General features: G+C 42.9%; 1 protein-coding gene across 1 annotated transcript in view; it reads left to right on the top strand.

The window, feature by feature from the left end:
- MYOM1 (myomesin 1) overlaps nt 1-13,717 on the top strand; it is a 168,465-nt gene extending 154,748 nt beyond the window's left edge. The window contains exons 34-38 of the mRNA XM_017526074.2: nt 1,724-1,887; nt 4,927-4,963; nt 5,218-5,240; nt 8,395-8,450; nt 12,977-13,717. Of these exons, the coding sequence (XP_017381563.1) occupies nt 1,724-1,887; nt 4,927-4,963; nt 5,218-5,240; nt 8,395-8,450; nt 12,977-13,270 (574 nt within the window). The 3' untranslated portion in view covers nt 13,271-13,717. The remainder of the gene's footprint in view (nt 1-1,723; nt 1,888-4,926; nt 4,964-5,217; nt 5,241-8,394; nt 8,451-12,976) is intronic.
- The last annotated feature ends 231 nt before the right edge of the window (nt 13,718-13,948 follow it).

Below are 13,948 nucleotides of genomic sequence, written 5' to 3'. Positions count from 1 at the left end.
TGGCCAGGCTGGTCTCAAACTCCTGACCTCAAATGATCCACCTGCCTCGGCCTCCCAAAGTGCTGGAATTACAGGTGTGAGCCACTGTACCTAGCCAGAAATTTTGCTTTTCTATTTTTTCTAAAGTTCATTTTGTTTATTACAACAGACATAAGAAATGCTTGCTTCAGAAAATACATTTATAATAATATACATTAGAAAAAATTATAATAGTATCCATAGTTTTACCAGCCATACTTTGAATATTTTAGGGTACTTCCTTCTAGCTTTTTTTTCTATGCATGATGGTTACTATAATAATGTTATTTTGCATACCACTTTTTAAACATTTCCTCACTTTTAATAACTTCTTCATAAAGTTGATTTTAACATAATTAAAAGTATATCTACCTAGCTTTCTCTTAGTTCATCTATATCTGTAGCATTTCTACACCATAAGATCACAAAACAAAGGGCTGTATTTCCTTATATTCTTGCAGAAAACACATTGCATGAGCCTGCCCATGACCTACTGTAGAATTCTGAGAAACTCACATCCTGGGGCAGAGAACATGACTCACTCATGTTGGCAGCAACTCTGCCACTCTTGGCTCTCCTACCAAGTGCATATTTGTCTATTTTAAATAGCTTTGTAACAAAATACGTCAATAGATGTCAGGCACAGGTGAGCCTCCATAAGCGTGTTTTTCAGCTAGCTTGTAAAATCTGATTTATAGCTGTAGATTATCTAGATGAAATATGCAGTACAATAATATGTAGTTTGGCCTTTTAGCTTTATACATTATCCCAGTCCTACAAATAAACCCAAACAAAAACAAAGATAATTAATACCACTGAGAAGTATTAGTATTGTGATTTGCACTGGGCCCCAGACTGCTATAAAGAGTTTATTTTTTATTTTTTATATTTCTTTTTTGAGACAGTCTTGCCCTGTTGCCAGGCTGGACTGCAGAGGTACGATCTCAGCTCACTGCAACCTCCACCTCCCGGGTTCAAACGATTCTCCTGCCTCAGCCTCCTGAGTAGCTGGGACTACAGGCGTGCACCACCATGCCCAGCTAATTTTTATATTTTTAGTAGAGATGGAGTTTCACCATGTTGGCCAGGATGGTCTCGATCTCTTGACCTTGTGATTCGCCCCCCTCAGCCTCCCAAAGTGCTGGGATTATAGGCACGAGCCACCATGCCCAGCCTATAATGAGTTATTAATAAATGTTCAGACTGTCAGAACTTGGGCCTTGGAATCCCAGTTCTGTATGTCATGGCCCACAATTTTTCTGAAGCAGAACAACATATAGAGATCCCTCGGTTTTGTTTGTTTGTTTTGAGATGGAGTCTTGCTCTGTTGCCCAGGCTGGAGTGCAGTGGTGTGCTCTCGGCTCACTGCAGCCTACACCTCCCGGATTCAAGCAATTCTCCTGCCTCAGCCTCCCAAGTAGTTGGGATTACAGACATGCGCCCCCAAGCCCCGCTGATTTGTATTTTTAGTAGAGATGGGGTTTCTCCATGTTGGCCAGGCTGGTCTCAAACTCCCGACCTCAGGTGATCCACTGCCTTGGCCTCCCAAAGGACTGGGGTTACAGGCATGAGGCACTGCTCCTAGCCAATCCCTTGTTTTTTAAAAGCCTACAAAACTTTATGGCAAGAGCTTCAATAAGAGACAAAGTAAAGATCAGCACTGTATGGAGGCAAACACTAAGGATGTTTTCTTTGATTTTCACAGTGGGACTGCCATTAAGTACTCAGACAGGGTTAAAACCGGGGTTACAGGAGAGCAGATCTGGCTACAAATCAATGAGCCCACCCCAAATGACAAAGGGAAGTACATCATGGAGCTCTTTGATGGCAAAACTGGACATCAGAAGACAGTGGATCTTTCTGGACAAGGTAAACAGATATTTTGCAGATTCAAATTTACTCTAGATGAGTGAGCCTTTTAAAAGGAATGAAGGGAGTTGGTTATGGTGATTCATGCCTGTAATCGCAACATTTTAAGAGGCCGAGGAGGGAGGATGGCTTGAAGTTAGGAGTTCAAGACCAGCCTGGGCAACAGAGTGAGACTTTATCTCTACAACAACACCTGTAGTCCCAGCAACTTTAGGAGGCAGAAAAATAGTTGAGCCCAGGAGTTCGAGACCAACGGAGCAACACAGCGAAACCCAGTCTCTATTAAAATAAATAAATAATTTTAAAAATGCTCAGTTATAAGTAAAAAATTAAAAAATACTGAGCCATCATTTATTGTTTTTTCAAAACTACACTCTTCATCTTATTCTTTCCTGAAAAATAAACTAGTCGGCCAGGTACAGTGGCCTTTAATCCTAGCACTTTGGGAGGCCAAGGTGAGAGGATCACTTGAGGCCAGGAATTCAAAACCAGCCTGGGCAACATAGTAAGACTACAGCTCTACAAAAATAAAATTTTAAGAAATTAGCCAGGTGTGGTGGCACATGCCTATAATCCCTACTACTCAGGAGACTGAGCTAGGAGGATCACTTGGTCCCAGAAGGTTGAGGCTACCATGAGCCAAGATCACATTACTGCACTGCAGGCGGGGAGAATCACAAGAGTGAGATTCTGTTTTAAAAAAAAAAAAAAATTTAATATTGTCTATACTGTACTAAGAGTTAATAAAGGAAACTGTGGACTGACTTTTCCTCTACTTTTTCATTTTAAAATACAGTCTCAGGCAGGTGCTGTGGCTCACACCTGTTATCCTAGCACTTTGGGAGTTTGAGGCAGGTGGATCACCTGAGGTCAGAGGTTCGAGAGCAGCCCCTGGCCAACGTGGCAAAACCCCGTCTCTACTAAAAATACAAAAATTAGCCAGGCATGGTGACTCATGTCTGTAATCTCGGCTACTTGGGAGGCTGAGGCAGGAGAACCGTTTGAACCCAAGCAGCGGAGGTTGCAGTGATTCAAGGTTGCACCACTGTACTCCAGCCTGGGCTACAGACAAGACTCCGTCTCAAAAAAAAATGCAATCTCAGTATGCAATAACTCAGGTTTTTTCAGCCTCAGAGAGTGGATCCATCATTTAGAGCATAGCACTCCATCCTGCTTGAAGTGTTTTTGGTGCTGAATCCCCTTGCCTTCACCCCACCCACTCGTGGTGACTGGAAAGACTCGATACAGGACCTGCAGTAATGGGAGCAGCTGCTCCCGAGGGATGCGGACTTTCTAGGACACACTCTGCCTGCGTCACACGCGCACAGTAACAGGGGATTTCTTCCACACTCCATCTGACGATTTGAAACACAATAGGAAAAGGGAAGCAGTAAGTGGGTGGAAAATTTTAAATTTTTTTAAATTTTATTTTTACTCTCTGGTCCACCAAAGCTTATTTAACTACCTCACCCTGAAATCCCTTTTTAGGAAAAGGCTGTAGATTGTCCTGCCACCATTGCCACTGCCACCAACATAGATTGGCTCGGCCATTCCCACCTCTCTCTCCGAGTGGTGTGGGGACAAGAAGAAGCACTGACCTCAGCCTGGGTCCACCTAACTAGTCTACCCCTCATTTTACAGAGGAGAAAAAATCAGGGTCGGCAACTTTAAGCCTAGCCTTATGCTTACTTTCCCCATCTGTAAGATGAGGGAATAAGCTAGTATTATCTAAACATTCTCTAGACTTAAAATATTATGATTCCTAGACCACTGAGGAGATTAAAGATGAGGTGAGAGAGATTTCAAAATGAAGCTACCGGCTAGACATGGTGGCTTATATCTCTCATCCCAACATTGTGAGAGGCTGAGGCAGGAGGATCCATTGAGCCCAGGAGTTCTGGACCAGCCTGGACAACATAGCAATACCCTGTCTCTACAAAATAAAAAATTTTTAAAAATAGCTAGGTGTGGTGGCACATACGGTAGTCCCAGCTACTTGAGAGGCAGAGGTAAGAGGATCACATGAGCCCAGGGATTCAAGGCTACCATGAGCAATGGTAAGACCCTATCCCTTAAAAAAAATGAAGTTGCCATTTTGCCTGAGTCTTTAATCAAAGTGGCTTACTCTGCAGGCACAGAAGAAAAAAATGCTTTGAGAACTATATAGGTCTGATTTTCTTGTCCCACTTGCCTTTCATCTCCTCTCCATCATGACATAAGAAACATTGCTTCAGGCAAGCGCCAGCACACTCTGTGATTACAGTAACTCATTGTACCTTTTTGCCCAAGTAGACCAGACAGCATAACGGAAAGAGAGCTAACTGCCTATCTGGGAGGCTATGATGTCTGGGATAATTTAGTAAGAGAAAGTTTTTGTTTTTGTTTTGACACTCAGGATGTTTACTCAACAACTAGCTTTTCTTTGAAATAAACTTTTATGGCCAGGCAGGGTGGCTCATGCCTGTAATCCCAGCACTTTAGGAGGCTGAGGCGGGTGGATCACTTAAGGTCAGGAGTTCGAGACCATCCTGGCCAACATGGTGAAACCCCATCTATACTAAAAACACAAAAACTAACTGGGTGTGGTGGCACATGCCTATAGTCTCAGCTACTTGAGAGGCTGAGGCAGGAGAACAGCTTGTACCTGGGTGGTGAAGGTTGCAGTGAGTCGAGATTGCACCACTGCACTCCAGCCTGAGCACAGCAAGACTCGGTCTCAAAAAAAAGAAAAGAAACAGACTTTTATTTCCACTTTTTCTTTGTTGGAACTAATCTTTGCCTTTCTGTTTGAGGGATTGAAGCTCTCTTGGTGAGTCGAAAGCTTCTAAAATCAATTTCATATTTTGTGCCTAGAAAGTACCTCCTGGCCTTGTTAAGTGCATGAAGCTGTGGAGTGAACACATAGGCAGAATCTTAATCAAAATTGGTTTAGTCATGTCTGGACAGATCACAGTGCTCTCCAGTTGTAAATTTTCATTGGCTCCTATGTGTCATCAATTCTGGTTGAGAAAATTCTAACTTTTCTTTTTTCTCTTAAAGCATATGATGAGGCCTATGCTGAATTCCAGAGGTTGAAGTAAGTCCCTTGTCCTAACAAATGCCACTTGCATGCACTCATTCCCTGGAAACTTGCTTACTGCTCACCCCTCTGAGAGTTAGAAAGAGACTTTTATTTTAGAAAGCACAGTAGAAGCAGCACTTCCCATTATTATATGGAAAGGTGAAATGTTCCTGAGGCAATGAAAATGTCATCAAGGTTCGCTACTTTGAAGTAATACTAACACAGATTTCTTCTTTGTTTGTCTGTTTGTGCGTTTCTCTCAACCACAGACAAGCTGCCATTGCCGAGAAAAGTAAGTAAACCATTTTCACATGAATTCCTGGTGTAGATTCAAAAGATAATTTTATTTTGCTATTATGACTACAGATGGAGGAGAGTGGAAGTGTTTTTTTTTTCTTTTTTAAATCTTAGCTGTTCTACATATGTTTTCAATTTAGTCTTTTGATTAAGAATGTCTGTGAAAATAAAGTCTCAGATTATGTTGTAAAGAATGTCACCCCACCCTTGACTTGAGCTAAGACCCAGATATCCTGAGAAACCTCTTGGCTGCAAATCATAAAATAGGTTGTTAGTCACTTGCAGGACAATGTTTCATAAAAATGTATATATATTGGAGAAAAGAAACATTGTAAGGGTCAGTCACAGTGGCTTACACCTGTAATCCTAGCACTTTGGGAGGCTGAGGCAGGTGGTTCACTGGAGGTCAGGAGTGCAAGATAATCCTGGCCAACATGGTGAAACCCCATCTCTTCGAAAAAATACAAAAATTAGCCAGGCATGGTGGCGTGCGCCTGTAGTCCCAGCTACTCAGGGGGCTGAGGCAGGAGAATTGCTTGAACTAGCGAGATTCTGTCTCAAAAACAAAAACAAAACAACAAAAAAGGAGAAACATTGTAAATTTGATATCAGGTAATTCACTGTAAGTTGTCCCCAACAAGTACTGTGCATTTTCCTGGGAACACAAATAAGGCTGTTCTTCTTTTCATGTAACTAGACACAGTCCAAGAGAACCAACACCAGTCTGTCAGGTCTGCTTGTGTACCCAGAAACACATACACTGCTGCACTTCCGTGAGCTGTTTGTTTCATGCACAGAGATTTTTAGAAGAATTCAGACAGTCTTACAGGACCATAGGAGTCAGTGACTAATCCATAATACTAATTCAGCTTCTTTGTGCCAGTGGGAGCCAGAATTTTAAAATTGTTATGGGCTAAAATGGTAGAGCTCACCTGAGTTGGATGTGAAGGGGACAGGGGGACGGATCGAGAAGGGAAGTCATCCCTCCCCACAGGGCTCCACGTGCTTTTGGATGGAACTTTAAACTTTGAACCTGAAACCTGCACTGTTGCACTCCACTCCCTTCTCTGCTTTCCCCCCTCCTGCTCAGGCCCTGCATGTGTGGGCTGCAGCTAGGGGTAAGCAGCAGAGGCTGGTACAGGGGCACCAGAGGTCACAAGGTAAGCTACGGGTATTGAACAAGAGGGAGCCGTTCTTGTTTGCTACTGAGCAAAGCCTACATCCACAAGCAGTCTTCTGTCTTTGCAGATTCTTAAACTCTTCTGTGGGCAAGGAGTTCATGAATGCTTTGGAACTGGAGGCAATCTTAGAGCTCTTCTAGCTCCATGTTTGTAAACATTTTTAAGCCATGAAACACTTGCTTCAAATTGATGCAGGATTTTTGTTCCTCAGTTCAGCTAAATCCAGGTTCTTGTCTCATGACCAGGAAAAATTAGGCACGTGGACACGTTAAAGGGTGAGGCGTGCAGAATGTATTCAGTGAAAGGAAAGCTCTCAGGAAAGAGAGGGGTTCTCCAAGCAGGTTTCCCCCTCACAATTGAATACCAGGGCTACCATGGAGCTGAGGAGGCCAGGCCCCTCCCTGTATAAGGCACAAGTTCCTGGCGGCTCCCTGCCATCCCCCCCAGTGCACATGTAGGCATGCCCAAGCAAGACGTAGGTAGTATCAGAAAAGGCAACATTTGATTGGCTAAAAGGCATTATTCAGAAATAATCATAGTACCCCCAAGTCTAATGCAACCCCTCGTCCCATTCTGCAAATTAGGAGACTGAGCCCAACACAGTGAAGTGAGCTGCCCAGTGTCACACAGCATGTCACACAGGGAACCAGTTGAGGGTTAGGCTTATAGGTGACATAATGGAATCAGCAGTAGAACGCTGTCATGTTTCACCAAAAGCAAAGCTTTAGCCTCACTTAGTGGAGAATGGAATTGTAGACAGGAGTGCCAAGAATCACACATTAACGGAACCAGGTCGAAAATAAGAGGGAGGTGGCTGCTGTGTTCATGCCAGAGAGAACGCCTTTGAGTGAATGACAGAAAGGTGCCCTTTCCAGGGGCTGAGGCAGTCATGCCCAGAGCACAGAACTTAACAAGGGCACCATCCCAGGATCTCAGCACCTATCCTGTGCCTCATCCCCTCACCTGGGGGCCTTTATACTCACAGCCATACACAGTGGCCTGCACTGCACTACCAAGAACAACCAGGAGACAAGAAAGGGAGACGCCCTCTAGAGAAAGCCTCAAAGAAAGCTTACAGCCAGGCCTGGTGGCTCACGCCTGTAATCCCAACACTTTGGGAAGCCAAGGCAGGACGCTTGAGCCCAGGAGTTCAAGACCAGCCTGGGTAACATAAGGCCCTGTCTCTTAAAAACAAAAATGCTTACATCTGCATGATCCACCAGTGTCTCTAGCATACCGCCCTTCCATTATGCAGCCTTATCTCATCATATGGAAATCCACAAAAAAGGCCAGGCTAGGCTTGGAGGCTGCCCATAAAGATCTGTTCTCCTTACTTGAGCTTAACCCTGCTAAGCTACAGAAGGCCCAGGCCTGAAAATAGCCATGAAAATGATAGAGCAGGTCTTGATATGACAAAGCTGTCACACACTGGTATTTTAGGTACAGACACAGGCATCCACACACACAAACAAAATACGGGTAAAGAAGGATTAAAATCCTGAATCCAGCCAGGCGTGGTGGCTCACACCTGTAATCCCAGCAATTTGGGAGGCAGAGGCAGGCAGATCACTGGAGGTCAGGAGTTCAAGACCAGCCTGGCCAACATGGTAAAACCCCATCTCTACTAAAAATACAAAAATTAGCTGGGCATGGTGGTGCATGCCTGCGATCCCAGCTACTTGGGAGGCTGAGGCAGGAGAATTGCTCGAACCTGGGAGGCGGAGGTTGCAGTGAGCCAAGATTATGCCACTACACTCCAGCCTAGATGACAGAATGAGACTCTGTCTCAAGAAAAAAAAAAAATCCTGAATCCCTGGATCATTTTCTTCTTTTGCATGTTGAAAACTGTATCAAAGAACTATCAGGAGAGGGAAACTAAATTGCAAATGTAGCCTCCCAGGTGGTTTTGTGAGTATGACCGCTGGCCTCGCCACTGCAGTGATTAACCTGAAATGCCTATGCTTACAGATCGTGCCCGAGTGTTGGGAGGTCTCCCAGATGTGGTCACCATCCAGGAGGGGAAGGTAAGCATAAAGCACACCTGCGCCTGATCCTTCTGCACTAGGAACATGTTCCAGCACCCCAGACCACGTTCCTTCTTGTAAGATACACTTAACAGCCCACTGTCTTCATCTTATTCCACTTGCTTATACTTGACCAGAGTAACCAAACACAAGGTTAAAAATCAGTCGGTTTTCTGGCTGGGTTGGGTGGCTCATGCCTGTAATCCCAGCACTTTGGGAGGCCAAGGCAGGAGGATCACCTGAGGTCAGGAATTCAAGACCAGCCTGGCCAACATGGCGAAACCCTGTCTACTAAAATTACAAAACTTAGCCGGGTATGGTGGCAGTGCCTGTAATCCCACCTACTCGGTAGGCTGAGACAGGAGAGTCACTTGAACCCGGGAAGTGGAGGTTATAGTGAGCCGAGATCACCCCACTGCACTCCAGCCCAGGCAACAGAGCCAGACTCCATCTCAAAGAAGAAAAAAAAAATCAGTCTGTTTTCCAATCATTTTAATGTTTTATACGTCAACCATCAGGATAAAAGTTTATCTCTAATAGATATATGTAATATCTTTCAAGAGTCACCCTTTAAAATTATGAGAAACTGAAAATATTCTGTGTTAACTGTATGACAAATAAAATTGAAGAAAGAAATTACCTCTAACAGAGTGGAATATGGAAATTTCTATAGGCTCTAGTTCTGTTGAAAATAGCCTTGGCTGGGCGCAGTTACTCACGCCTGTAATCCCAGCACTTTGGGAGGCTGAGGCGGGTGGATTATGACATCAGGAGAGGAAGACCATGCTGGCCAACATGGTGAAACCCCATCTCTACTAAAAATACAAAAATTAGCTGGGCATGGCAGTGCACACCTATAGTTCCAGCTACTTGGGAGGCTGAGGCAGGAGAATGGCTTGAACTAGGGAGGCAAAGGCTGCAGGAGCCAAGATCATGCCACTGCACTACAGCCTAGGTGGCAGAGCGAGACTCAAACAGACAAAAAAAAAAAAAAAAAGAAAAAGAAAAGGAAAGAAAACAGGCTTCTTTCTTATTATTTTTTTTTCCCCTGTGACAGAGCTCCGGGGGATCCTGAGAACATGTGCCCCTAGGCCGGGTGCAGTGGCTCACACTTGTAATCCCAGCACTTTGGGAGGTGAAAGCATGCAGATCACTTCAGCTCAGGAGTTTTGAGACCAGCCTAGGCAACATGGCGAAACCCCATCTCTACAAAAAATACAAAAATTAGCCAAATGTAATGGTGCACACCTGTAGTCCCAGCGACTCAGGAGTCTAAGTGGAAAGATCACTTGAGCCCAAGAGGTAGAGGTTATAGTGAGCTAAGATCGCACCACTCACTGCAGCCTGGATAATAGAGACCATGTCTCAAAAAAAAAAAAAAAAAAAAAGAACATGCACCTCTGGTTTCTTTCCATTTGGTTTTAAACTGATGTAATCTGGCTCTATAATAATCTCTCCAAGAGATTACAACATTGTAAATTTTCGGTAAACCACTGAAACATGTCCTGAACAAGTACTGTGCATTTTCCAAAGAGCCCCTGTAAGATAAAGATGCCAAATGAGGCCTTTCTTACTTTCATTTAACTAGACACAGTCTGAGCAAACCAACATAGTTTCTAACCTAGATTCACTTTTTTTATATTTATGTTTCATTAAAAAGTTTAGAGCCACTGGGTATCGTGGCTCATGCCTATAAACCAGCACTTTGGGAGGCCAAGGCAGGAGGATTGCTTACACCCAGGAGTTCAAACTAGCCTGGACAACATAATGAGACCCCATCTCTACAAAAATATTTTAAAAATTCAGCTGGGTGTGGTGGTGCACACCTATAGCCTTAGCTACTCTGGAGGCTGAGGTGGGAGGATCGCTTGAGTCCAGGAGGTCAAAGCTGCAGTGAGCCATGACCATGCCACTTCACTTCAGCCTGGACAACACAGACACTCTCTACAAAAAATAAATTAAAACAAGTTCAGTGTACCAGTCCTAGGGTAGAGACATTTGTAGTGGAACAAACTTTCTACTTCAAAGGGCAGTGAAGACATACAGTGGGTGGTTGGAATTCGGGTAACAAAGCCAGGCATGTGGAAATGCTTTAGCAAGCGGTGGGTTTCATTCAGCTGTGTTTCCTCCTGGGTGGAAAATATAATCACCGTGGACTTTAAGCTCAACCGTTGCAGGGCTCTTTTGTTCTTCAACTCTCGTTTCCATTTTCCTCACCTAACAAGGTTAAACATATACAACTCACTAGGTCATACTGAGAATTAAGAAAGAGCATGTATATGAAAGTACTTTTTAATGCAGAACTCAAATCTTAAGAATAGATAAGAGTTTTCTGTAATACCTAAGGTGTTTGGGAGTCTTGTTTTTTTTTTGTTTTTGTTTTTTTTTGCTTTTTTTTTCCTAACCACTAGACTGTCAGGGAGTGTTTGAGACTTTTCATTTGATTTTGTTGAAAGCTTTAACTCCCAAGTAATCACAATTTCCAAAAGCATATACTTAATCTGCTTATTGTGTTTAAGGATACTAATTGGACACTTCTTTTTTTGACTGAAATGTATTTGTAGGATAATTCAATAAGAAATATTAATTAGTGATGGGAGAAAAACAGATTTCTTAATCTATCCTATTTTAAATGATACGCCTACAAAAGGTGTAACAAATAATCATGTAAGACCCTTTAGAAGCATATGTAGAAGGGTGTTCTTTCTCTCTACATTGTGAGCTCTAGTTCTTTCCTTATCACCTCTGGATTTTAGTAAGAGAAAAATACAAGAATGGAATTTTAAAATGTGAAGTCATTAACCACCAAGAAAGTGAACATTAAAACCACAATGAAATATCACTCCACACCTATCAGAATTGCTGTAATAAAGAACAGAAGCTGGGTCGGCTGGTGTACAACAAATGGTGGAGAGGCTGTGGAGAAAGTGAATCACGTGTATGTTCTGGTGGGAATCTAAGCCAAAATTATATAGCCACTCAGAAAAACAGTTTGGTAATTTCTGGGGAAAAAAAAAAAAGAAAGAAAACATGGGCTGGGCATGGTGGCTCATACCTATAATCCAAGCACTTTGTGAGGCCACGATGGGAAGATTGCTTGAAGCCAGGAGTTCAAGACCAGCCTTGTCAGCATAGCAAGACCCCATCTCTATTTGCTTTTTTTTTTTAATTAAAGAAAGAGAAAAATGAAACATGCATTTATCATACATCCCTGCAATTGTATCCCTGCGCATTTATCCCAGAGAAATGAACTTATTCTCACATAAAAACCTGTACACAAATGTTCATAGCAACTTAGTTCATCATAGTTCAAAACTGGAGAAAGCCTAGGTGAATCTTAAGGGTATAAACATACTATGACATTCTATTCAGCAATAAAAAGGGATAAACTATTGATACATGCAGCACCTTGGATGAATCTGCAAGGAATTATGCTGAGTTACAAAGGTTATTCTGAAAGGTTATATACTGCATGATTCTATTTACATAATGTCTTTGCCATGACAAAATTTTAGAAATGGAAAACAGATGAGTGGTTGCCAGAGATTAGAAACAGGGGTTGGAAGTCGGAGGGGAGAGGTGGGTGTGGTTATAAAAGGACAACACAAGGGGCTCTGATAGTGATGAAAATATTCTGTAAATTGAATCGAATGAAACACACACAAAAACAAATCAGTGCCAGTAAAATTGGAGAAATCTAAATAAGGTCAGTGGATTGCATCAATGTCAATATACTGGTTATGACATTGTACTGCAGTTTTGTAAAATCCACTGGGGAAGCTGGGTAGATGGCACACCAGATCTCCTTATTATTTCTTATAGATCTCTTTATTATTTCTTACAACTGCATGTGAATTTACAATTATCTAAATTTTTTCAATTAACAAAAAGTAAGGTAAGGTAGATAGAACTGTAGACCTTGTATCTACATGTATATCTAGAATATCGATCTTTTAGAATCAGGTTTCAGCACAGATGGGAATCTTTTCTTTAGGAATGCATTTTGGTAGGGGACCACTGCAACTGCAACAGATTGGATGGGGTTTGAGGAGAGAAGTGAAAGAAGGTGATGGAATTTGAAAATTAGTAACATTATCTGAAGCAGCTGCTATGATTCTGCTGCTGGGCTCTTTGACGCAAATAAAATGCAAAGTGAGCAGGTGGCAATTACAGCAATGAGATTTCTTTACTGAGACAGAACCCAAAATGCCACAAGAGAGCAAAAGGATCTATATGTTTAAAGAGAAAGTGAAAATGGGAAATACACGGAAACTCCTTCACGTGTTTTTGATAAGAAGCATTCCGGAAGCCAGAAAGCACAAAAAGGCCTTGAGGAGACCTCCTCAAATGTTATTTCAAACTGTAACTCACATGGGTGCATACATATAACTACTTTAAACCCTGGTCTGGGAGGTTTTTATTTATCCTCCCTTTGCTCATGCCAAGCCACCAGCCAGCAAGATGGCTGACATTGCATCTATTAAATCTGATTTATCTTATTCTGTCCCGTAAAACCTGTCTTGCAGGCCCTTAATCTTACTTGTAACGTGTGGGGAGACCCGACTCCAGAGGTCTCGTGGTTGAAGAATGAGAAGGCCCTGGCCTCAGATGACCACTGCACCCTCAAGTTTGAGGCCGGGAAGACCGCATACTTCGCCATCACTGGTGTGAGCACGGATGACTCGGGCAAATACGGGCTGGTTGTGAAGAACAAGTATGGCTCAGAGACCAGCGACTTCACCATCAGCGTGTTCATCCCAGAGGAGGAGGCGAGGATGGCCGCCTTGGAGTCCCAGAAAGGCGGCAAGAAGGCCAAGTGACCGGAGGTGCGAGGAGAGCCAGCCAGCCTGTGCGACTTGCATGTGAACAGCTTGCGTTAAGGATGAGACGTCTTCGTGCTTTCTCCTATTGTTTTCTGGCTTGAGGGAAAAATAATGTCAGATCTTTGATTCATATAAAAAAAGCACCAAATAATGACACTTTAATCGTTTTTCCTTATCTACAAAATTATGTGTTAAGAAAATACCATTCATAGCACAGAGATTAGGAAACAGTTTTAAGGAGAAGACTTGAATAAAGTTGGAGGGACATTGAATGATGGTCAGAGGGCAGATGAATGTGTTGTGGGGCGAGTTAGGATTTGCCGCAGCTGCGAAGTGACGGCCATGTCTCATGTGTTGTAACAGAAGTGATGTGCTTTTCTGCGGGTGCCTCGTGGCTGGGAACCTCCTCTGTATGAATAAACAGTTTTCACATCTGTCCTCTTCCCTGACAGTGTTTCTTGAATTCCTACTGTTTTGCTGCTAGGTTGAGTGGCTTCTGGTGCTTCTTTCGCAACACTTCTTGTGCCACATCTTCTGATTTAAATTCCTTTTGGTGAAAGCAGTACCTTTCAACATGATCAGATAAGTCGACTGAGCTCAATGAGGTTCAGGAGTGTGAAATTACACTGCAACTGCACATCTGTTGGCTTAACACAGCCAATTCCATTATTGTCA

The sequence above is a fragment of the Cebus imitator genome, unplaced genomic scaffold (genome assembly GCF_001604975.1).
Source record: "Cebus imitator isolate Cc_AM_T3 unplaced genomic scaffold, Cebus_imitator-1.0 Scaffold41, whole genome shotgun sequence".
NCBI lineage: Eukaryota > Metazoa > Chordata > Mammalia > Primates > Cebidae > Cebus > Cebus imitator.
Note: the sequence above shows the minus strand (reverse complement) of the source record. Positions and strands in the feature narration are given on the sequence as shown.